The sequence below is a fragment of the Hypanus sabinus genome, chromosome 7, assembly GCF_030144855.1.
Source record: "Hypanus sabinus isolate sHypSab1 chromosome 7, sHypSab1.hap1, whole genome shotgun sequence".
NCBI lineage: Eukaryota > Metazoa > Chordata > Chondrichthyes > Myliobatiformes > Dasyatidae > Hypanus > Hypanus sabinus.
In genome coordinates this window covers 59876915-59903500 of record NC_082712.1, presented here as the reverse complement: position 1 = coordinate 59903500, position 26586 = coordinate 59876915, and the positions used below count along the sequence as shown (strand labels likewise).

General features: G+C 40.8%; 1 protein-coding gene across 1 annotated transcript in view; it reads left to right on the top strand.

Annotated features, from left to right (window-relative positions):
- The window catches only part of trpm3 (transient receptor potential cation channel, subfamily M, member 3), a 314757-nt gene that overhangs the window by 169004 nt on the left and 119167 nt on the right, over positions 1-26586 (top strand). The window contains exons 7-8 of the mRNA XM_059974756.1: positions 6776-6950; positions 11526-11649. Of these exons, the coding sequence (XP_059830739.1) occupies positions 6776-6950; positions 11526-11649 (299 nt within the window). The remainder of the gene's footprint in view (positions 1-6775; positions 6951-11525; positions 11650-26586) is intronic.

Here is a 26586-nt window from a genome sequence, read left to right as displayed (position 1 = left end):
CCACAGAAAAAGAATCTCAGGGTTGTATGTGGTGACATGTATGTTCTCAGATAATAAATTTTACTTCGAACTTCGAAAAAGCCTTGGGTAGGAAAAGCTAGAATGATGTTGCACTGTCAAAGGTGATGCCCTTCAGACAAAACATTTACCAGTGACTCATGAGGACACAACTACAATGTAAAAAAAAGTCAGTCACTCCCTAATAACCTGGTCAATAACTATACTACAACAAACTGCTCCTAAAAGAAAACAGACTACCCCTGTTCATTATCACAATGTGTGAATCAGCTGTGAATAAGATGGCAACTGTGTTTCATACATGTCAGCAGTGACAGCTCTTTAACAAATAGTTATTTGGCCAAAGAACAAACGGGCACTTGGCAAGGTGGTGAGGCATATCACAGGAAAGCGCCTTCCTCCCTTCCCCTGAAGAGTGGAAGAGAAACCTGTATGTGACATGTGGACTTCCCTTTGTCATCCTATGCCTGAGAATGTGTGAAGGGGCTGGGAATGCAAAGGGACGTTCAACCGTCATCAGTGGCGTCGGCTTCATTGCTCAGCGGGGATGTAATTCATTATTCTAGGTGTTATGTGAGGGCAAGATGTTTATGCAGTATGCGTTTTATTGAAAGGCAAATTCCCGTAAAATGGTGGTGTGTTCAGATGCAGCAGCCTCTCGGGAGCCAACCAAAGTTCCAAAGGTGTTTTTCTCCTTTTACAATCACAAGACAGTGCTGGACATTGAGAACTTAAAATGCTGCACGTCTGCTCCATCAGTGAGCTGCTGGTTGGTGGAGGAGCTAGGCTTGGTGTGGACTGTGATACTGCCTGCTACAGGAAGGCATCAGAGTCAATGCGCAAAGGCAGTGGCAGTCTAGCAAAGAGTGATTGTCTTGGATGTTTCTCTCGCAATTGCAAGACCCTGTTGAACATTGATTGTGTAAAATGCTGCAAGACTGTTTCCCTTGTTTATTGGCGCGACAGATGGTGGGGAAGTTGCGTGGGCTCAGTTGTAGTGAGGAGGAGGCCTCAAGCCGCAGACTTGCCTTTTACTGCAGTCTCTTTCCCCCTCTCTCTCCCCCTCTCTCTCCCCTCTCTCTTTCTCCCCATTCTGCCCCTCCATCCCTCTCTACTTCTCGCTTTCTGCCACCCTCCCTGATTTTCTCTTTACCTCTCCTTCTCTAATTTCCTCCTTTCTGATCTCCCTCCCTCTTTCCCTTCGTCCTTTCTTTCCTTCTATCCCATTCTGTCCTTCCTACCCTCTGTTTCTCAACTTCACTATTCTCCCTCCATTCTTTTTTCACTTCCTCCATCTTTCCTTTCCCTGTCCTTCCTCTCTGCACCCCTTCTTTCCTCGTCTGCATGCCTTCCCTACCCCTCTCTCCCTCCACCCATCCTTCACTCCCTCCCTTATGCATCAACAGTGATCCTGTCAGTAACACTCACACTTGTGGGACAGTGGTAGTACTGTCATGTTCGGAGCTAATGCCTTTTGAATGAGGATTTGCCCAGCCTTTCTGGGCTGTGAAAAGACCAGTGGTGCAGCGAACTGTCACTATGTCCCAGGCTGGTATGAGACTTTCCATCAAGATCATTCAAACAGATTTTCTGCCTCTTATTACATTGTGGAAGCTTGCTGTGCACAAATGGGCAACTGTGCTAACTTAAAACCCAAGATGACCACATCATGAAACAATATTTCATTAGCTAAAGAGCATTTGGTAATATCCTGAAAGTCTTTATAATTATGTGTGAATACTTAAATGTAGAGGCAGGGGAAGAAAAATGAAAAAAAAGATTGCCAAGGATAAAGGCAGATCTGAGAGTTAGAAATGGAAAGAAGAGGAGGAAATGTCTGGGATTCTCTTTAGGAAGCAGAAGGCTGAATGGTAATCTCTTTTTAATCATGTTTGAGTTTGCTCGAGATAGTTACAGGGAATGACCAGAGTTTGGGGTCAGCAACAGAATAATAAAGTATCCAGTAAAAATTCAGGAGAAACATCTTCATCCAGGAAGTTGTGGGAAAGCGAAACTTGCTGGCAGAAGTTGAAGCTTGAATGCATTAAGGAGAATTAATGCTTAACATAAAAGACAGTGTAAGGAATGAAACTAAAAGCTGAGATGAGGAAGAAGAGCAAAAAGAAAGTCTGCTGATGTTGGAATACTGAAGCAAAACCGACAATCCTGGGATAGCTCCAGATCAGGCAGCATCTGTGGAAAGAAAAACAGTTAACATTTAAGGTTAGCAGAAAGTGCACAGGATTCAAACGAGGTTTGTCTGGTGCAAAAGCACCAATATGGTTTTATTTTTGGAGCAATTGTCCTGTTCCTGTCCTGTTAAATGAATGCTGGCAGTTTGCAATGGAATTCCCTCCTTATCAATATTTTCCCGTAACCTTGCTTACAGGGACATTGCTCAGAAACTGAAACAGAGACATTACGAAAACAGAGCTTGTCAATGTAATGAGAATTTTCCTGAACAGGCAGGCCTTGTCCATTTTTCCTGATTCGTAACTTAATGTAGTACTTTGGAATTGTATTTACTCCATGCTTTGGTCTCACACCTCCTTGCTGGTTTTATGAGCAATAAAAGAATATTAATATGAATGTTCAAAGTATTTCATGCAAGTAAGGGATACTGTTATATATAATCAGTTTTGTGTGATACTTGTGTGTTTAGATGTGCATCATTCTCTGTTGCCATTCACGGTAAAAATAAAATAGTCTTCCAACCTCTTATAGATCATTACTAAATCTGAGGAAATGGGACATTGATAAGCATACTTTTTGATTACCGTGTGCATTTCTGGTCACCCAGCTATTAGAGAAACTAGAGAGGGTGCACAGAAGATTTAAGAGAATATGGCTAGGAGTGGGAAATTTGGATTAGAAGAAGAGGCTCAATAGGCTAGGGCATCTTTCTCAGGTGTGTAGGAGGCTGAGGGGTGACATTATAGAGATATACAAAATTAAGGGGCATTGATAAGGTGAATAGCCGAGGTCTTTTCCACAGTTTAGGAGGGGTACAAAACTAGAGAGCATAGAGTTAAATTAAGAGGGGAAAGATTTTAAAATGACCAGAGGGACAACTTCTTCACATAGAGGGTAGCGCATATACAGAACAAGGAAGTGGTAATTGCATCATTTAAAAGTCAATTAGACAGTTATGTAAATGAATAGGAAAGATTTAGAGGGATAGAGGCCTACCATAGGAAAACGGGATTAGCTCAGTTGGGTTGGCATGGGTGAGTTATACCAAAGGGTTTGTTGCTGTGTATAGATCTATGACTGGGAGTGATAGTTGCCCCATGGAACACAATTGATAACATATCAGGAACTAAAAAACAAGACACAGATTCATAAATCTTCAGTGAAGACATAGCTTTCTTCCCATCATTCATTCACTCTCAAATATAGAGTATGCTCAGTTAAAACCTACCCTGGGTAATATGAGCCTTCAACTGAGTGTCAGCCTTGCCTCTTATGCACTTGTAGCCCTGCACTGACCGGTGGTGTAGTGGCATCAGCACTGGACTTCAAGGCAGATGGTCCTGAGTTCAAACCCAGCCTGGTCCCAACCTGGGCAGCAGCGGTGTCTGAGTGGAGGAAAGGCCTGGCAATCTACTTCCGTATCTTGCCATGGAAACCCTCTGGACCCTGTGGTCCATGAGGACACGAAGAGTCAGACTGGACTTAATGACTGAACAACAACAAACCAGAAATTTGATCACAAAATCGAGGCTTATGTGGTTATAAGGAAAGACTGGATAATCTAAGTCTGCTTTCCCAAGAGCAAAGGAGGTTGAAAGGTGATAAAATTATAAAAGGCAGAGATAGATAGCCAGAATGTGTTTCCCACTGTAGGGGTGTCTAACGTCAGATGGCGTACAGTACTGTATTTATTGATGTGGAGCAGAGAGTGAGTTTGTAATTCTGGCGGAGCAAAGGATGTTGGGAATGGTGAGGCTGGAGCACCATGGAAGAGGTGTGGGATCGGTGGAAATGCCAGGCCTGAGACACCAGGCAAGGTCATTTGATTCCAAACAATTGTTCAATTGATCATTACAGAATGTCTCTCTGGTGCTTCTTGCTCCCTCCCCACTCTCCCATCCCCTTTTCCCAATCATGTTTCCCTTCTCCCTGCCCCCTTCCCACTCTCAGTCAACAATAGAAACCCATATCAGAATCAGGTTTATCACTACTCATATATACCATGAAATTTGTGTTTCTTTTTGTGACAGCAGTACACTGTAATGCATAACATTACTACAATACCATGCAGAATTCTTAGGTACCCTTGCTGCATTATGTGCCTAAGACATTTTCACAGTACTCTAGGTTTAAGGTGAGAAGGAGGAAATTAAAAGGGGCTCTGAGGAGTACATTCTTTTTTTATACACACAAAGAGTAATTGGTACTTGGAATAAGCTGCCAGGGATGGTAGGATTCCACTGAGTAACAGTAATTAAAGGGCATCTGGACAGGTTCTTGAATGTGAAATCATTGAGGAATATGGAATTAATACAAGCAAGCAATATCAAGTGGGGTGATGATCAACACAAACGGGATGGACTGAAAGACTTTTCAGTGCAATACATGGCTCCAATTCGCCTACGTGACCAAGAACATGCCTGCAACCCCCTTATTAATCAAATAGTGAATTATAACCTAAAGAAGATGATATCGATATCATTATGTTGCAGTTTGTGAGCTAATGTGCATTGCATTTCCTTTATTCCAATAGTGAATGCACTTAAAAAATACATTATTGGTAGAAACCCTCCTGGGGATATTCCAAGGTTGTGATTTATGCAACTGAAAAACGTAATTACTTTCTGTCCTCGCTTCCCTCAATAATAAAAGCTATGCTGGTGACAATGAGTATGTGACAAGTTATTGCATTAGCATTGATCAAAATTTTATCAAGTTATGCAAGCAACTTCAAAACAAACACTGTAGATTCCAGTTAATTGGGATACATCGGGAGTACATTTTGGCCCAATTAAGAAGCTGCCCTATTTAGCTGAAATTTCATGGAAATAGTTTAAAAAGTATAAAAAAGACAAACAAATGTTTAACTGAGTAACAAATTAGGTGCTTAAATGAAATATAGAATAAATGAGAATATTACCAATACTGCTACAGCACTATAAAACTGTTCATTAGTTCCAAATAGTTATTGACGGAGGGATTTACTCAGTGTATGTTGCCATGTCTGATTGACTGTAAATGAACAAAATTAGTTCAGACAGCTAGTGCAGATAATGGACTGCCCTCATACAATCCTTTTGATGGTTGCATTTTCCAAATCTTCATTTTCATTGTAACATTCAAGGTGATTGTTGATACCTTCAAATCCTTTGTAGTTCCTAACTTGTTAAAGTAGTGAAATTATTTCTTTTTCACTCCCATTTGTTTCTGACATCCCCAAGCCTGAATACTTAAAACTGCTGTAAGCAAAATATAGAAACATAGAAAACCTACAGCACAATAAAGGCTCTTCGGCCCACAAAGCTGTGCCGAACACGTCCCTACGTTTGAACTACCTAGGCTTTACCCATAGCCCTCTGTTTTTCTAAGCTCCATGTAACCATCCAGGAATCTCTTAAAAGACCCTATCGTTTCCACCTCCACCACCGCTGCCGGCAGCCCAATCCATGCACTCACCACTCTCTGTGTAAAAAAACTTGCCCCTAACATCTCCTCTGTACCTACTTCCAAGCACCTTAAAACTGTGCCCTCTCATGCCAGCCATTTCATCCCTGGGGAAAAGCCTCTGACTATCCACACGATCAATGCCTCTCATTATCTTGTATAGTTCTGAATTGTCTTACTTCTTATTTCTCAACAACTATCAGTGACAAAAATCACTACTTTTTGAACATGAACACGTGCAGCTGATGCTATTGAAAAACTTCACTCTAGACAAGGTGTAGTGTCTAACAGCCACACAAGTGCATGTGACTGATGCTGGTTAGAAACTGCTCAACCACTCTCCTGTCCCAATTAAACAGCATAGTGTCTGAAATAAAATGAATCTCAACTATTTTCTCAATTGTCTTTTGTTCATTAAGAATTGGCCCAAGCAAGCAGCTACCCCAATTAAACTTTGGCCCAATTAACCAGAATCCACTGTAAATCTACTCTACAGATAATTAGATCAAACTACTTATAAAGCAAACATTCTACAAGTTAAGATTGCCAGTTTTGTTAGACACTAAATTAACTCTATTGAAGTCTTCATAGGGGAGTTGCTAATAAATAGGGTAGGAAATGCAGGAGAAAGCATTACCTAGCGAGTGGTGGAAAATGGAACTTGAACCCAGAGAATGTGTGAAGACCAGATGGATTTAAGTGGGAGAGATGAGAATATCAATGAAAACACATGCATGGAAGAACATGGTGCTGGAGTGAGATGAAGAGGCAAGGAGGAGACTTGCATGGAGCATGAATACAGGCATCAATCTTCTGATCTGTTTTGGTGCTCTTGCTTTGGGGTCAATGAGATGGACTCCTGACCTCAGATTTAATGACTTTGCACTTTATTGTCTCCCTGCACTACACCTTCTCTGTAGCAGTCACACTTCATTCTGCATTCTGTTACTGTTTTTACTCGTACTACCTCAGTGCATTGTTACAATGAATCTTGGTATACGTGACTACAATAAATCAATTTCTCAATACCTAAGCAACAGCCAGACTGATTCAGTTTGGCTCCTTGAATTTGCCTCCTGCCTTGCTGTCTCTCTCTCTCTCTCGCTCTTTCTCTCTGCAGGAATTGGACAGGGAGTTCCCGTGGTGGCTCTCATTGTGGAAGGTGGACCCAACGTAATCTCCATCGTGCTAGAGTACCTGCGAGACACCCCACCTGTCCCAGTGGTGGTCTGTGATGGCAGTGGCCGGGCTTCAGACATCCTTGCCTTCGCCCACAAATATTCGGAGGATGGTGGGTAAGTGCCAGATTAAGAACAGACTGCTGTCCAATTTAAGCTCTTGATTCCGTGGAATGAGATAGTTGCTTTTAGGTCAGGGGTGTTCATGAGAGCAAGGAATGGACATAATGACAAGTACAGGAGAGAAACTCATGGGGCACCTGTTGAATTATACAACTGTCTGCCATTTAATCATTGATACAACAGTTGGAGTATCTGCGGTCTCACAGAATCGTAGTCATAGAATCATACCACTGGCAAACAGGCCCTTCTGCCCTGCTGATCCATGCTGATCAAGATGCTCCATCCAAGCCAGTTTCATTTGCTAGCCTTAGCCCATAATCTTCTATAGCTTTCCAATCCATGTCCAATTGTCTTTTAAAGTTATCACAGTACCTGCCTCAACCACTTCCTCTGGCAGCTCATTCCAGGCCCTTTGTATAAAAAAGTTGTCCCTCAATTTCTCAGTTTCCTATTAAATATTTACCCTCTCACCTTAAACCTGTACCCTCGAGTTCTTAATTCCCCAGCCCTATCATTCACCCTATCTGTACCCCTCATGATTCTATATACTTCTGTAAGGTTATCTTTTATTCTTCTATGCTCCAAGGAGTAAGCCCCTGTCTGCCCAACCTCTCTGTATCATCCCTCAAGTCCTATTAACATTTCTGTGCTTTCTAGTTTACTAGTACCTTCCCAATAGCAAGGTGACTAACTAAAAGTGAATACAATACTGATCGCAGAGGTAAAGCAGAGGGGTATGGCCAGGCATTGATTCTTGGAAGTGTCTTCTTTTGACTCTGCATCATGCCAGACAACCAATTAAATTGAAAAGATGACCTGCACTTCTGGAGCATTTCCATGGATCCAACCCTCACATCAAGCAGGCTGCAAGCTCCAGCTTGTCGGAACCGCCTCCCCTTTCCCATTCTACCATGTTAGGAACATGCTAGCCCACTGGAACTTCTGGCTGAATAGCTTGATCGGACTTAGGTTGGATGACAAGTCCAAATTCCACTGAGTGTAAGATTATAACTAGATCCAGTATTAACAGGTGATTTCCATAAAATACAATATCAAATATAGAACAGTACAACACAGGTAGAAACCCTTCAGCCCACAACTTTGTGTGAAACTAATTAAATTAGTAATTAACACTTAATTTATCTAATCCCTTCTGCCTACACAAAGACCTTATCCATTTACTCTATGCACATTCATGTGCCTGTCTAAGAGCTTTCATAATCCTCTATCAGATTTGCGCATTCCAGGCACCTACCAATCCCTATGTAAAAAACAAACGTGCCCTGCACATCTCATTTGAATTTACCCCCTCCCGCCTTACATGTATGCTCTCTAGTATTAAGCATTTTGTCCCTGGGAAAAAGATACTGGCTATCTTCTCAATCTCTATCAAGTCTTCCCTCTGCCTCCACTGCTCCAGAGAAAACAACCCTTGTTTGTCCAAATTCCCTTTGTACCACCTGCCTTCTAATCCAGGCAGCATCCTGGCAAACCCCTTCTGCACCCTCTCCAAGGCCTCCAAATCCTTTTTATAATGGGATGACCAGAACTGAATGCAATACTCAAGATATGGCCTAACCAAAGTTCTGTAACTCCTAGAGAATTCCTGGGTATATCTGCTGGCAAAGATTGTTGCTGCGGGACAGACCAGTTCCCTAGGAAATTAACTACAATCAGAGACTGATAGAGGGAATGGGAACAGTGGAGTCTAGAAATTGTTGAGCAATGAGGAGTGGGGAGAGAGAGATAAGAAGTTTATATTGAAGAAAGACTGTGGTGTCTGTAGGGTACAGTCTGGGAATTCAGGAGAATGAATAACACAACCGAAACTGCGGGAGCCTGCTTTGAAAGTTATGATCATTGTCCTACCTCACAAGGATGAGACAGACAGACAGACAGATAGACACGCACCTTGCAAATTACTCCCACCCTGTCACCCTTGGAGCAGTGCCACACCTGTGCCACTTTCAACGTTTGATCCTCTAGTTATGGGGAAATTAATTTCAACACATTGCCCTTTCAAAGGTTTCTCCGAGGCTTTGCATATTTTTTTCTGATCCCCTTTGTTCACCAACCATGATAGATTCACATCACACTTTCAGTCTCATGAAAATCTCATTAGGCTTCAGATTGTGCGTATGGAGTGCCAGGGTGAGTGGGCCTTGAAATCGAGCCATGTACATAGCTGGGGCAGTTCATCAAAACTTGTTTCAAGGAGATCAGTTGTAAAGAGCATGTTAAAGAGCAAAGGCTAACAGGTGGATTTTTCAATAACAATGTTCAAAATGAAGCATGGAGGGGTGCAGTGGGACGGGGCAGATTTACTTATCTTTTACCTGAAAGCCATTTCTTGCATTTGCCCATGCCACTCAGAACTCTTAAATGTATTCAGTGACTGAGCTTCTACAGCCCTCTTGGGTAGAGAATTCCAACTCCTGGGTGAAGACATTTTTATTTATCCTGGATTGAGCAGGCAGCAGGGTTTCTTCCGAACCCCAGAGAACAGTGCAGGGTGGTGGTCTGAACAGTGCAGAGGAAGCTTGGTGGTTTCTCCTAAGGCTGATCTAAACATAAAACATAAGGAGTAGGATTTGCCTTTGGCTTGGAGATGATTCTCAGTGTTCTCAGAAGCAAACCACTGCAGATACTTGCCCTGGGAATCCTTTTATCCCCTTCTTCCTCACATTTGCATTACATGCCCAAAGTTAAGGGTGCAATATGAGATGGCATCCTTTACTTTGCCCCATTCATTACATTATCATTATCAGAAGCTGCTCCTGGCATTACAAGAAAATATCATTTGGCCCCTTGGGCACATGGAGGTGTTTAAACTCCAGATAATTCTTCTCCCATTCTTCTTCATCCCAGTCCAGCAGCATCCCCTTCAATTTTGTCTCTCCATGTGTTTATCAAACTTGGGGAGGTGGGTGAGTGAGAGAGCCATGGTAGGTACTGGGGGTTAGTGATGGAGGGATTGGTGTATTGTGGTAAACACAAGGCAGCAAGGATATTGTTAATCTGCTGGATGGGGAGCAGATAGTTGAGGGAAAAGAGGTAAATTTAAACTTTCATTAGTGGGTCCAAGTCTGGTGCTCTACAACAAATACCTGGTTGTCCAGGGAATGCCCAACAATAGTTCCCTGGATTATGTAGTCTAGTTTACCTCACTTTGTCAAATACACAGATGTAATAGTCACGATGGGAAATGGCCAGTGGAATTTCTTGAATGATATCTCGTGACCCAAAAATGGTCAATATCACATTTCAGTCCAAAAAAAGAATATTTTCAATCACATGCCATTGCAGTAAGCTACACCACTGAATCTAATTTGTAGGCCATGGTGTAGGACAGGACAATGACCTTTCACCTGACTATCTGAGAAAACAGAATGCAAGAAGCTCATCGGGCACTGGCTGCTGTGGCTTGGCTCCCAGGTACTCTGAGGAATCGCAACTGGCAACTGTGCCGTGTGTGAGGTTGTTAGTGAGGGAGAGGGTGGGAGGTGGTGTAAAGAAAGAGGTGATAATATTTGGGCCTGGTGCAGGGAAGTACTCTCAAGAAAAATGATCACGTGTCCAGGACGCTAAGACAGAGAGTCGTAAGAAGTTAGTTTAGCACAGATTGCTCATTTATTACTTATAATGGCTTTGTTGAACTACTGAATATCTGAGTGAATCAACATGATTAACTTATTGACTTCTATCAAACCTAATACTTGAATGTAACAATCTGACTATAAAATAAGATGTGATTAATCAGTAATGACATTTAAACCCCAGGATTAATGGTTACACTTTTCATCACTTTGTCTGAACAACAGATATTAATAGCTATATTTAAAGTTGTCTTTTCTCATTGCTTAAACCAAATTGGAATTACTAAAGAATTATTGTTAAGATGAACTTCGGTTAACACAGTGGTATTGCATGAAATATCTTTGTAAGTTTTCTTCTCAGATCAAGGGATCAATATTGAAAATATTGCCTAAATATTATAATGATTATGCTGAGAGTATCTTAGTTGCTGGTTATTATTCAACTTGTGCAGTGCAGAAATAATCTGACTATGTTACTGGAAAATTGCTGGATCCTGGAGCAAAAAGACAAGCTGCCGGAGGGTCTGAGCAGGTCTGGCAGGCAGCATGTGTGGTGAACAGTTGATGTTTCCGGTCAAAATCTTCCAGCAGCTCAGTTTTGCTGTCGATTCCAACAGTTTGACTTAAGGCTCAGCAAAATGTTTGAGGTTGGCGGCATCAAAGCAAAAGTAGATCTGTGTGTTAAGGATTACAGAAGCAAGGTGGGTGGATTGAATTGAGAGAGTGATCTAATTGAATGCTAAAGCAAGTTTATACCCTCCTTACAACTTCAATCTTCCAAAGCGTCACACCACAATCATAGAGACAGACAGCACTGAAGCAGACTCCTTGGCCCAACTGGTCCATACTGGCCAATTTGCCTGTGTTGGACCCATATCCCTCCAAAGCGTGTACATTTGTAACAGATGCACAACCCACCTCTTGCCACCATGTCTTCTTAAAGGCTCTGTGATTTGTTTCTTGTGCATCACAGGGTGATAAATGAATCTTTGAGAGACCAGCTGCTCGTCACCATTCAGAAGACCTTCAACTACAGCCGCACTCAGGCTCAGCACCTCTTTATCATTTTAATGGAGTGCATGAAAAAGAAGGAATTGGTGAGTGCCGCAGCGTGTCTGTGAGCCCCACCCTGGGGGCAGTCTGAGGAGACATGGAGAGGAGCAAAAAGCAGACACACATTATAGGCTGTTGGAGTTTATTTTCTCAAAATCCAGTCACAGGCAACATTATGCTCTTCCCAGCACAAATGTTATCATGGGGTGGAGGATCTTGTGGGTTAATTAATAGATTGAGGCAAAAGTGAAATTTCAAGTATTCATTAAACCTCAAGATATTGGCACAAACTTTCAACAACAAAGTCCATTTGGCACTCTGGCCTCTATATTTTCCCATACCCCAAACTTACATTTACCAGGTTGGGAAACCCAAATACTGTGGCCTTGGCATGATCAGTGTCAGTAGATGATGTAATGGAATCACAAGACTGGGCCGGAACAAATTCCACCCACAAAACTCCTCCTGAACCCTGTTAGTACTGACAAAGATGTGCTCCATGCTTTGCCACCTGTCAAAGCTGCCCGGCTTCTTCTAATCTTCTCCAGCCTCAGTGATGCTCAGAAAGAATTATTAACTATTACAATTGAAATGAGCAATTAAAAGTTTTTAAAATATGTTTCTTTTGGGGAAAGTAGCTGCTACCAACAAAAGTCCAATTTTAATGATTACAAATATTAAACCGAACATAAATGCTTTAAAAGACTAACGTCTAATATGACCCCATAACCATACAAATGATTGTGCTGGTGTTCCTTGGACAAGTATAGCGGTGTAGCATCCAAGAGAGATTCCCTAAGAATAGTGCTGGAGAACCTCAGGAAAATCCTACCCTGCTTCAGAAGATCATGGAAAATCCAACAGTAGAGTACAACAGGGGATAAAATAGCAGAGGTCGGCAAGTCAGTTTGGAATTTCAGTATCTTCCTTAAACTTCCTGACTGAATCAACACACCGAGGCACACTGATATTTGCGTTAAAGCGGTCAGCAAAACTTGGCAAAATCTAAGCCAGGATTTTTTCAGGAATTATAAAAATGTGGAAATTATTAAATCATTTCATAGACCTTCTGCCACCTTTGCTACGATAATGTCAAAAAAGCCAGGGACAAGAATTCCGCACTGCAGTAAAGGGCAGTGAAAACAGATTCAATAGTGATTTTTAAAGTTCAATAAACGCATGAGAAGGAAACACAAAGCTCAAGGGGGAAGGGTTAATGAGTAGAACCAAGTTAGAATGAGCTGAATATACCTCTGTTTATGTGAACCACTGTGATCTTAGAATAAGATACCAATTTAAACTGATATGGTAACGTTTTCGAAGTTTCCCGCTAGTCATGCCATCCTCATTTCAAAACATTTCACCCTGACGATTATTTAACAACACTGTGCAAGCACCTTCACCAGGAGGACATTGGTAGTTCAAGAAGACAGCTCACCACCACCTTCTCAAAAGCAGTTAGAGATGGAGAACGATTGCTGGCCTAGCCATCCTATATTAATAAGTGAATGTTTGCAGATTTATTAGAATGTCAGTTCTGTTAAAGTTTTGAATGACATAACTGCTGCGTAGCGGTCACTTCTCAATTGTTCAGCAGCTGTCAGTGGAATCTCAGTCAAGCATATTCTATTTTCTGTTCAATTTATTTCATCATCCAGTGAAAAGTTTACAGAAAAATAGTATCAATTTTTTTTTTAAATTTGTCGATACTGAGCAGCTGTGTTAAAAAGGTGCACAGATAACTTGAAGCTTCAGAATTTGACTTGCCAATCCATTCTATTATGAGAAACAGAAAGCTTGGCTCTCTGGACTGCATTTATTTAAGTGTATGTGGGCTTTACAAGAAGTATATGAAAGCTGCCCCAAACGTAACTAACCTAAAACCCAGTATAATTGAATCAGCTAACAGTTAAAAGGGAAATAAACAAGCATTTTAAGATCATAGGATTGCAAAAGAAGCCCTCTTCTGAGAAGCAGATCCCTGAGAGCGTAGTACTCCCAGTTTATGCCGCTTGCGTACACAATTCAACAGGCCTGTCATTAGCCATCACCATGCCCTGCCTTCACTTATCTGTGGTAAAACTGTTTGGATAATTCTCAACCTTTAATAATATTTCTGTGACTGCTTTTATAAATTAAAATAGTTAGTATCAGCAATAGTACTACTACATTATTGCAGGAAGTTATCTCAGTCCTGAATATCCTTCAGAGGATGAGATCAGTTATTTTTACTCTAACTAGCTTATGTGAACTCCAGATCCACCAAGATGGTTGACGTTTATCTGCCCATCAAACCACACATTTCAAAGGGATAATAAACTCTGGCTTCATCAGTGACACCCACTTGATGTGAATGAATGAAAAATGAACTTAAAACTGCAAAATATGTTTTTAAAGAGACAATCTAAATTTATTTAAAACATCATATCTTGTGTTAACCTCATAACGTGTAAAGTTGGAGCTTGGCCCTTAGTTATCTCAGCTGAAGTTTGTTTTCATAGTTTTCTCTTCCCTCTATTTTCTTTGTCTTTTAATTCATCTCTTCATTTACACTGCAAAAGGGCCTCAGTAATGGATGCAGAAGAAGGCCATTCGGTCCCTTGAGTGTTCTACCACTTCATGACATTACGTTTGATCCTTTGCCTCAACACTTCCTACTCAATCCCCACACATCTCCATTCCCTGTGTTTGTAAAGGTTTGTTTATCTCAACTTTAAACTACCCCTCCCTGATAACTATGCCTCTGTGACCCTCTTGGGAAAGAACTCCATAGACTTTGAATCCACCAAGTGAAGACATTTCTGTTCATCTCATTCCTAAATACTCAGCCCCATAGCCTGAGACTCTGCCTATGTGGAAAGATACTTGGGCATAGTACCTTAACGATCTGTAATCCTTGCTTGGTGTAATTGATGGATCAAGATGATCACATAATTTTATAACTTGGCCTTTAGTTCTGAAATGCAGTTTAACATGGTGAATAGAATTTTTATTGAGAGCTTGCAAATCTCATCCAAGAAAGTGAAATTATTTATAACAACAAAATACTATTTCCTTCCACTTTGAAGAAAATTTGACTGACTTCCTTTGGTGGAATTTCCTAGATATAACAACATTCAAAATAGAACTATTAATGGATCATCACTGATACTTCTACAGAATGCATGCACTCAATATTTGCAAAGCTTTTCAGCTGATTAATTTGTAAACAAAATGTATGCATGTTTCTCAAAAATTCTGCTTCTGCATGTTTGTGATCAGCAATTTGAGATTTCATTGATTAATTATATGTAAAGTGTGGTAATTGGACTTTACCAGCAGCCTAATCGCCAATATTTGTGTCTGATCTTAACAATAAGCTTAATGAGCTCAATTAGCTGCTGTTAGCCACAGCTGTGTCCCTGTGGAGATGCTGTTGCTGGTTAGAAATCAAGCCAGATTTAGGTTCTATAACATTGTTGTTATATTACAGGAGAGTGCTGGGCAACTTCCAATAGGAAATTTAAAAAAAAGAATACTGGTCTTGGGTTGTTGCAAATGCAATCAAAAGTGAACAGCTCCAGCTGTAATTGTTACAGAACACAGAAGACTGATAATGCAAGATGTGGGGATGGCATTATAGGAGTTGAGTATCCTTAGTGAAAATGAAAACAAAAGCACAGATGCTGGAAATCTGAAATAAAAACTGAATGCTGGAAATACTCAGGAGGTCAGGCAGCATATGTGGAAGCAGAAACAGTTAACATTTCAGACCGAGAGCCAGAAGTATTAACTCCTTTTCTCTTTTCCATAGATGCTCCCTGAGTTCTTCCAGCATTTTGTGTTTTTTATTTTGATGGATCACATTGTATCTTTCTCTTATGAATTAGTTGCACTGATCAAAGTTAGTGCATGGTAACAACTTTCATTTGTATACTACCTCTAATATAGTTGAACATCCACCCACACTTCACAGGAACTTTACAATACAAAAACTGACAACTAAAGTCATATTAATGAAAATGGGAGAAGCACAAGAAACCAAACTGTCAAATCAATCATGCTCAGTATTTTTTTCTAAGTGATAAAGATTTGTTTTCTTCCCAATTTGTATATTATATCTTCTTTATTGCAAGCAGTTCATTTTTCTTCTGTGTAAGTGAGCTGTTTTGTGTTCTTTATTGTACTTTGTATTTTGAATGCTATGATGTATTAGTTGCTGTGATTTTGTGAGCTTTTATTACTATATTTTTAATTTAATCATAATTATTGGTGTATGATTTTTCTTTATAAAAAAATCATTAAACATCCTATCTTTGTGTTTTGTTAATATGCAAGTGTAAAAGCAGAAAGTCTGAGCAATCAGACAATGAACCAACAACAGACAGGTTGTTGTAATGCAAGAGAGTGGGTGCAGGTTATCCTCTGATTTCATTCCTCTTTCACCCAGGGGGGATTGAAAGAGCCTGATTATGTTAACAAAATACAACAGGAACAGTTCCACCCAGACTTTCTCATTGACTTTCTCTCGGAAAAAAGCAGCCTAAAATTGTTAAAACTATGAAAATGTTTTGCCACGTGCCTACTACAGCACTAGGAATTAGTTATGCATAAAAATAATTTGGAATTCAGGAGAATTCTTTCCACCCAGGGCGTGGTGAGAGTGTGGAGCTCACTCCCCAGGAAGCGGATGACGAGAATGGAGTGGAGTAGGATGAAGGTTGTTAGAGAATAAAATCTAGTATTGACCAAGTGGTTTATTTGTAGTTTGGATTTTATGCATTGTTCTCGTCAAAATCTGTGGAAAGAAGAGAGGCATCTTGGAGTCCAGGACCATAGATCCCTCAAAGTTTCTGCAAAGTTGATAGGGTGCTTAAGAAGCATATGGTGCGCTGGTCCTCATTAATCAGGGGATTGAGATCAAGGGCTGTGAGGTAAGGTTGCAGCTCAATAAAACTCTGGTTAGACCACACTTGGAGTATTGTGTTCAGTTCATTATAGGAAGGATGTGGAAGCTTTTGAGAGGGAGCAGAGGAGATATAGCAGCATGTGGCCTGGATTAGAGAGCATGTCTTATGAGGAAAGTTTGAATGAGCTGGGGGTTTTCTCTTTGGAGTGGAGGAAGGTGAAAGGCAACTTGATTGAGGTGACACACAAAATGTTCGAGGAATTCAGCAGGTCAAGCAGCATCTATGCAAGTGAATAAACAGTCAATGTTTTCGGCAGATCCTTCTTCAGGACTTGAAAGGAAGGGGGAAGATGACAGAATAAAAATGTGGGGGGGAGGGGAAGGAGATTAGCTAGAAGGTGATAGGTGAAGCCAGGTGAGTAGGAAAGGTATAGGGCTGTAGAGGAAGGAATCTGATAGAAGAGGAGAGTGGGCCATAGAAGAAAGTAAAGGAGGCGGGGCCACAGGGGGAGGTGATGGGCAGATGAGAAGAAGTAAGGGGTCAGAGTGAGGAATAAAAGAAGGGGGGAGAGGGAGGGAGGGTATTTTTTTTAACCAGATAGAGAAATCGATATTCATGCCATCAGTTTGGAGGCTACCCAACTGGAATATAAGGTGTTGCCCTTCCAATCTGAGGGTGGCCTTATCTTGGCAAAGGAGGCAGCCATGGACCGACAATTCAGAATGGGAATGGAAATCTTTAGCCATTGGGAAGTTTCGCTGTCGGTGGAAGAAGCTGAGGTGCTCGATAAAGCCGTTCTCCAGTTTACAGAGGAGACTGCATTGGGAGCAGCGGACAAAATAGACAACCCCAGAAGACTTACAGGTGAGGTGTTGCCTCACCTGGAAGGACTGTTTGGCTTCCTGAATGGAGGTGAGGGTGAGGGAGGAGGTGATTGTACAGGTGTAGCACTTTGGCTGTTTGCATGGATAAGTGCTGGGAGGGAGATTCGTGGTAAGGGATGAATGTGCAAGGGAATCACAGAAGGAGTGATTCCTGTTTAGTGTGTAGGATCTCCCTTGGAGATAGCAGAAGTTGAGGAGAAAGATGTTTTGGATGCAGAGGCTCATGTGTTGGTAGGCAAGGACAAGAGGAACTCTTATCACTGTTAAGGTGACAGGAAGATGTGGTTTGAGGTGTATAAGATTATGAAAAACCTAGATAAGAGTGGACAGTCAGCACCTTTTTCCCAGGGTAACAATAGCCAATACCAGAGGATATCCATTTAAGGTGAGTGGAGGAAAGTTTAGGGAAGATGTCAGAGGTAAGTTTTTTTTACATAGTGAGTATTAAGTGCCGGGAACATACTTCCAGGGTGGTGATAGACGTTGATACAATGGGGACATATAAGTAGGCAGGCTGTAAGAAAAATGGAAGGTTAAGGTCTATGTAAAAGGGAAGGGTTAGATTTATAAAGAGCAGCACAATGTTGTGGGCCCAAGGGCCCATACTATGCTAAACTCTTCTATGTTCTAATATGCAGAAACAAGCACAGTCCTCTGCCAATGTCCTTTCCACACAGACTGTACTGTTATGTTTTGTAATTTCAAAGTATTAAACTAAATCAAAGGAAAACAAGAGAGCTGGAGATGTGAGTCTAACTTAGTGTTTGATATTAAGTAAGGCACACACATATCACGTAGCATCATGATATATGCAGTTCACATATTTTTACATATAACCATATTGATTTATGTAAACAACAAAGGATGATTAGTCATACAATATTACTCAAATATAACTGCAATATTAAGTACACAACATTCTTCCCTGCTTAGCTATAAACTCCAATTCAATATAGAATGCATCCCAAATATATACTCTGTATGCTATACAAGTTCTGTGCAGACGTCCACTGCATACTAAAATCTAAAAAGTCCCATTCAAGCCTGAAGATTTCATCGCTGTGAAGGTTTTCTTCCTCTTGTGGAATGTCTTTCCTGACAAGGGAGGTCACTCTGCTTGGCAGGTAAGATTTGTAGCTGCAAAGCAACCTCAGGTTGTAGGATTTGTCTCTGAGACTGCGGGTAGTGCTTCCGACACCTCTGGATACTTCTCTTTTTCTTGGTTTTTCTTTCTGGATCTACTTCAATCTTGCTCTTTCCTTTTTTTCTCTAGGAAATGCATCTTTGGAAAGTTCATTTAATTCACTGCAGTATTCTTTTATTAATCCTTAATTGCTCCCTTTACAATTTGATGTCTCCTCTTAGTTTCCTCTTCTATAACATCATCTGGCGAATCCTCTGATTTAGTATCTCCATTGACTACTTTCTTTTTGGCCTTCCATTCATCCAGCTGGGCTTTGGTCTTTGCATCTGCTTTTACAATCATTTTAATGTACTTAATGAATGCTTGCAGCTGTCCTGAGGCTGGTTGAACTCCAATCTAGCCACATTTCACAAGTACTTGCTATATTAACATATCAGAAGCTTTCTCAAAGATATTACCTACAAAAACTGTTGAGGTTGGACCACCGATTTCACCACTTTCATGATTCATCTGAGTAACATGGTCTTTCGCTAGTCTAAATACTTTCCAACCAGAAACACAGAGGCTGGCATCAAAACCCGTTTGCCCTCTGTTGGACAATGGTTCATGGTGTACTACATGGAGACAGCTGTGGCATCAGCCAGTACTTTTCTTAATTTGCTTTCAGTTGGCTTCACTGCTGGAATGTGGCATGCATCTGCTGGATGGATCTTCAATCAAGTTGTTGTTGACTTAGCCGTTCATGACCCCCCAGTGCTGGCCCTCCTGCGTTTACCATACATAAGCTATGTGGCTTGTTTATTCTTGGATTTCACTGTCACGAATGTCATTCCCACAGGAGTTATCCTTTCTCCAGTATACGTTCTTAGTTGGATATCTGCAGGCTTCAGTTTAGTGTATTTGAAATGCCACTCCAACTAATTTTGTGGAATGACTGAAACAGCCAAGCCAGCGTCCAATTCCATTCTAATTAATTTGCCTTTCACTTCTGGTGTCAGGCATATTGCTTGTCTGTTGTTAACTTTCACATTGTAAATCTCAAGGTTACCCTGTGTTACTCTGATCATTATCAGATTTTTCATCAACAGCATGCAGAGTAATGCTCTTTTTGAAACTGCTACTTACATCTTTAGCTTTTTCTTTGTGCGTTCGATTTATTTTTCTCTGCCTGTCATGCTCTTTGTAAGTGTCCTACTTTGTGCATTTTCTTCATTTTGCCCTGAAATCTACATTGGTCTGGTGTATATAAGCCCTGGGCACAGTGGTTCAGTGAGGCCTGTTTCTGTTTAGACATTGCAATTTTGTTTATGCTGTTTCATTCCTGACTGCAACTCAGTTGTGTCTTTTTCTGCTAATTCCATTGATACAGTAATTTCAACTGCTCCTTTAAATGTAAGTTGTGCTTCAGTTAGGAACTGTTTTTGAATGCTTTCTTGTAAGATTCCACAACCTAAACAATCTCTCAGTACATCAGTAAGCCAATAATTGAACTGACATTGCTCAATCTCTTCAATTCAGCCACTTACACTGAAATGGACTTCCCATCCTTTTGATTCTGCATATGAAACCTAAAGGATTCTGCGATCAATAATGGTTTCGGTTCTAAATGCTCCTGCATTACTTTCACAATATCAGCAAAGCTCATTTCTGCTGGTTTGGTTGGGGCAGCTAAACTTTGAAGCTAACTGTATGCCTTTAAACTCAATGCACTCAGCAAAATTGACACACATTATTTAATTTGCTTCAAAATACTATTTAATTAGCTCAGTATACATGAGCCAGTTACCTGTTGTGCAATCAAACATGTCAATCTTTCTGATGTAGCCAGTTATTTCTGCTCTTTTTTAAATGATTATTATCCACTGGTACTCACTCTTTATGAACCCATGAATTGTTCTGTTTTGTGCCTTTTTTAAAAACTTGACAGTCACTGCCCGTGCTGGGCAGCATATTTTTACTCACTGTTCCATGTTGTGCCTATTCATGCTTCGAAAGTTTGCTGTGCTTCATCAGCCTGATAGTCAGCTGGGGTTTATTTTATTACCTTACTGTTCTGTTTTGTAACTTCAAAACATTAAACTATTTCAAAGGAATACAAATCTAACTTCATGTTTTACTTTAAGTGAAGTGCACACATAACACATGGTAGTGTCATGACATTTGCAGCTCACGTGTAACCATAATGCATTATGTAAATGACAAACAATGCTTAATCAAACAATATATTTACAAGATTACTCAAATATTTCCGAAATATTAAATATACAATATGTATATCACATCAAACACTGTCAAAGTCAATCCCCTTTCTTTTTAAAAGTAGATCCCCTGGAAAATCTCCTTCGTTCTTAGCAATATCTCCAGATTCATTTGAGCAAACTGACCTTTAGTTTGAAAGTAATTATTCATAATGTTGGAGCAATATCTTGTGAACAACCAACTTGAGATTAATTTGATTAATTAGCATTTTAAACCCCAGTAAATGTCTGTGTGGTTTGAATCCAATAAGATAAATCCTAGACTATGATACCACAAGGTAGACATGCTCATCTGAAACATTGTCACTTCTTCTCTTACTTACACCAAGTCTCTTCCACCTACCAACCCACTGCTTGCTATCTGATAGCAACACCCACCATATTGCCTCTGCAGGCAACATCTCCATTTTAAAATTCAATCCAGTGCTCATCTCCTGAATTTCATTGAATATCACCTTAAGAGGGAGCAATAAAGCACATGTTAGTCAGTCAAAACTTTCTCATGACAATGGCTACAAACAATAACAATTCATAAGGATCGGAAATATTTCTTGGTGTTTCACAGAGTTATTAAGAACATAGAACAATACAGCACAGCACAGGTAAAGTAAATAGTGCCAATAAGTGGCAACTCTTTGCCTGCAGCTCTGAACCGTCAAATATTCCTCCTTAGGACTAATACAGCTGAAATCCATAGTCACAGCCATGGGTTCTTTAGAAAGTAGCATCGTTTGAAGACTTTTTAAGAAGTCTATTGATGCTCGAAATTGACAGGCCTCACACAGTAGACTCAGGTCCCGAGTGCAGTACCCTTTTAAGAATAAGTGAGTGGGGATGCCACACTGGTCTACAGGTACAATTGAAATGCAGAGGCCTTTGACTTCCACTTCACACTATGCTGCTTGCAAAGGTACAATCCTTGGTAAATAAAAACAAAGACCTCAGAGCAAGGTTGCTGTACCAGAGGCGGCTGTGTTCTGTGCTTCATGGAAATGACTCATACTGGCAATTTCAGACGCTCCACAAAGACCGGACAGCTCAGTCCTTTTAAAGACAAGGAAGGAGGAGTATGCTTTATGATTAACTCATCGTGGTGCACAACCATGTTTCAATCCTGTTTGCCTGACCTGGAACACTTAACAGTCAAACGTTGTCCAGTTTATCTGCTGAGAGAGTTTTCCACTGTCATCCTGTTAGCAGTGTACATTTCACCTCAGGTCAGTGCCAGGCAGTCACTGGAGTGCCGAGCAATGTAATTGGTAGACACAAAACAACACATGCTGATGTCTTCCCTATCATCGTGGGAGATTTCAACCAGCCATCTTGAAGAAGTCTCTGAACAAATAGTAACAGCATATCACCTGTGGAACCAGAGGAGCCAATGCACACGACCACGGTTATACCACCAACAAGAACACTTACCGAACCATCCCACATCCACGAAAGTCCGATCATCTGGCTGTACTTCTACTCCCAGTATTTAGGCAAAGACTTAACACACTGGAACAGCGGTGAGGACCAAGAAAAGCACGGGAGCAATTGCAGGATTGCTTTGAGTTGAGGGACTGGACAACATTCATGGATTCATCTTCGAGTTTGAATGAGTATACCACAGTTGTCACATCATCGGGACCTGTGTAGATATGTATATGCCTTCGAGAACGTACCAGACATGCCCACGGATTAGGCAGGAGATTCGTAGTCCGCTGCTGAGGGCCGGACCTGTGGCATTCCAGAGCTATACAATCTACGAGGGGCTACTTTAAGGGCAGAAACACAATTCCAATTGAGGTTTGAAACAGAATCGGATGCACGTCAGCTCTGGCAGGGTTTGCAGGCCATCACTTCCTATACTGATAAACCTAACATCATGAATGGTTGTGATGCTTCAATCCCAGATGAACTCAATATCTTTTAGGCATAGGTGTATTTCCCTGCAGCACCTGGTGATTCTCTGATCTCTATCTCAGAGGCCAACATCAGAACATCTTTCAGGAGGTACCAGGTCCTGATGGTGTACCAGGAAGAGCTCTGAAAACCTGTGCCAATCAACTGGCAGCAGTTCAGCCACACTGGACACCTTCAAGCTCTCACTCCTGCAATCAGAGGCTCCCACCTCCTTCAAAAGGGTAACAATCATACTAGTGCCCAAAAAGAACAGGGTGAGCTGCCTCACCACAAATTGCCAAGTGGCACTCTGATCTACTGTGATGAAGTTCTTTGAGAGGTTGGCTAGAATCGACTTCTACTTAAGCGGGGACCTGGACCTGCTGCAATTTGCCTATCACCACAAAAGGTCTACAGTGGATGCAATCTCACTGGCCGTCCACTCGGCCTTGGATCCCCTGGACAAAAGTAACACCTACATCAGGCTGCTGTGCTGTCTATTGACTACAGATCAATGTTCAACACAGTCTTACCCTCAATTCCAATCAACAAGCTCTGTACCTCCTTCTGCAACTGGATCTCTGACTTCCTCACCAGGAGACCTCAGACTGTGCGAATCGTACTTACATCTTCTCCTTTCTGACAATCAACACTGGCACTCCTCAAGGACACACGCTTAGCCCACTGCTTTGTTCTCGCTACACCCATGATTTTGTGGCCAGGCACAGCTCAAGTGCTATCAATTTGCTGATGACACAGCTATTGTTGGCAGAATTTCAGATGGTGACAAGGAGGCGTACTTGAACGTGATAGATCAGCTGGTTGAGTGGTGTTGCAACAACAAACTTGCACTCAATGTCAGTAAGACCAAAGATTTGTCTGTAGACTTCAGGGACAGTGGACAAGGGAACATAAACCACTCCTCATTGAAGTGGAAGAAAAGCAATTTCAATTTATGGGTATCAACATCTCTGAGGATCTATGCTGTGCTCAACATATCAATGCAGCTACTAAGCAGGCACAACAGTGGCTACTTTCATTAGGAGTTTGAGGAGATTTGGTATGATCACAAAGGCACTTGTAAATTTCCACAGATATTCCGTGGAAAGCGTTCTAACTGGTTGCATCACCATCTGGTATGGAGGGCCCACTGCACAGGCTGCAGAAAGCTGTAAGCTCAGCTAACTCTTTCATGGGCACTAACCTGTCCAGAATCCAAGATGTCTTCAAAGGGTGATGCCTTAAAAAGGCAGTATCCATCCATCAAGGAGGAGGTGCAGGAGCCTGAATACCCCAACAATGTTTCAGCTTCTTCCCCTCCACCATCAGATTTCTGAATGGACAATGAACCCATGAACACCACCTCAGTATTTCTTCCTCTCTGGTCTGCACTACTGAATTTATTTAATTTATATATTTTTAAAATTTAGTTTTTATATTTTGTAATTTATAGTTTTCATTTTTATACACTGCAATGTACTGCTGCCACAAAATGACAAATTTCATGATTAATACCTGTGATTAATACCTGTGTGTTTTCCCTGGCGAGTCTGAGGCTGAGGGGAGACCTGACAGAAGGTTATAAAATTACAAGAGACATAGATAGGTCAGATAATCAGAATCCGTTCACTTGGGTGGAAAGGTCAGGTGTATTTTAGGAGGATGGGAGTTCAATGAAAACTTCGGTTTTTTTTAGGAATTAGGAATAGGCTTCAGGGGTATTGGTAGAGACAGATACAATAGTCACATTTAAGAAACTGTTTAACACATGACTATGCAGGGATGCAGGCAGAAGAGAACTAGTTTAATTCCGCTTTATGTTCTGTTCAGGCCCCGTGGTCTGAAGGGCTTTTTCCTGGTGTGTAGTGTTCTGTTCTCTATGCACGATGTTCTAGGACTTGAAGCCAAGAATATTAGGGCAGGTGAATAAAAGCTTGGTCAAGGATGTATACTTAACGGGAGACTGAAATAATTAGAAAGAGACAAGGGAGTTTCAGAAAGGAATTCCAGAATTTACAGCTATTTTTGTTGGATTGATTGCGAATGTTGCTTTGTAAAATTTTCAGAGAAAGAAAAACAGTGTAAGTGAGAGTGAGGGAGGTATAATCACAGAGAATGTAAAAGAGAGAAGAGATACATCACACACACTCTCTCTCATAGATTGCTTAACTGCTTCGAGATATACTGTTTTTAATAAACATTTTGATAAAGCTGTCATTAACTGTTATCCATACGGTTGTGAGGTCCTGGTAACCAAACCAATCAATCTATATAGGAACTAGATGCTTGAAGGGAATTCAAGATGAATTGAAGGGAATACTAGATGCTATGGGGAAAGTGCATCTGGTGCAGAGGTTGGTTCCACTAAAACTAAGGGTTAATTTAACATTTAGATGAGAATTCCAAAGATTGGTTGCAAATCATTGGTCATTCTTAGCCCCGGAGAGATATGGATAATCTGTTAACTAGTCTCAAATTAGAGACTGACATATTTTTGGATGCTAATGGAATTCAGAGAAAGAGGACCTGAGGGGTAGAATCAGGCACAATCCTTTTGGATGGTGTAGTAGGCTTGATGGGTTGGTGCCTCCTACTGCTTCCATTCCTTATACAATCATGTTTTAGTTGCTTCGTTGCTTTTGTTTCAAATACAGAATGGCATATAACACTACTTAAATAGCAATAATGCAAATTGTACTTTCTGTTTGATCATGGAAACAGCTTGAATCAGTAATTTTAACATTCATAATCTTCATTTGAAATAATTGTTGAAAGTGGTGGTGGGAGTATGAGGAAAATTTGTTCACATATTCAGTTATTGTGATTAGAAACACACTGAAAGAACAGCAGAAGCAAATGCATTAGGTACTTACATTAGAAATGTGGATAGGTACCTAAAAAGGAAACATTAGGAAGGCTAAGGAAACATAGAGGGAGGAATTGGATAGGCCAAGAAGGTGATTGCTTAGCTCTTTCAAAGAGCCAAAAGATTTGTGATAAACCAGATTTCTTCATTTAAAGTCTGATGCTTGAAGCAAAAATCAATGAGAACTGATTGTGAGGCAGGAGTTCTAGGAAAATATAGAAAAGAGAGCAGGAATAGGTCATGAGGGTATTTAGGTCTGTATCAGCATTCCAACATGATCCTGTTTGGTTGCCCATTTCAGTATCCTGGTCCCCTCTTCTCCCTATATCTCTCGATTCTTTTAGCATTGAGAAATATATCTACATTCTGAATATAATGGCAACCTACACTGTCCTCTGTAGTAGGGACTTCCATAGATTCCTCACTCCTTAGGTGAAGAAATTTCTACTGATCTTGGTTCCAAATGGCATATCCTGAGGCTGGTACACCTGTTCTGGAATGTCTAACCATTGTAAACATCCCTATTATAGCTCAGCTGTCTAGTATTAGAATTTTATAAATGTCCATGAGATCTCCTCTCATTCTGCTGAAATCCAGTGAGTATAAACATTTTTATGCTATTTCTCCTCATACATCATTCCTACCAAGCTGTGAAATTGATCATGATAAGGAGATCATATCTCCACACAAAATTTCGGGTGGGGTCTCACCAAGACCATGTATAGAAATAAGACATCCCTTATCCTATTCTCAAATCCCTTCCAGTAAAGGCCAATATACCATTCATCTCCCTGATTGTTTGCTTCCAACATCTGATATACATGTACATCCTGGTTTTATTGCATTTCTCTTTTTCCCGACCTTTCATCATTCAGATAATAATCTAACTCCACTTATCTACATTAAACTGCATCTGCAATGCACCTGCCCACTTATCCAGTTTATCTAAATTCCTTTTGGAGCCTCTTTACATTCTTTGCATTCCTCTTATAGTTACAACCTGTTCCAGCTTCATGTCATCTGGAAACTTGGAAAAGCTATATTAAAATTGAT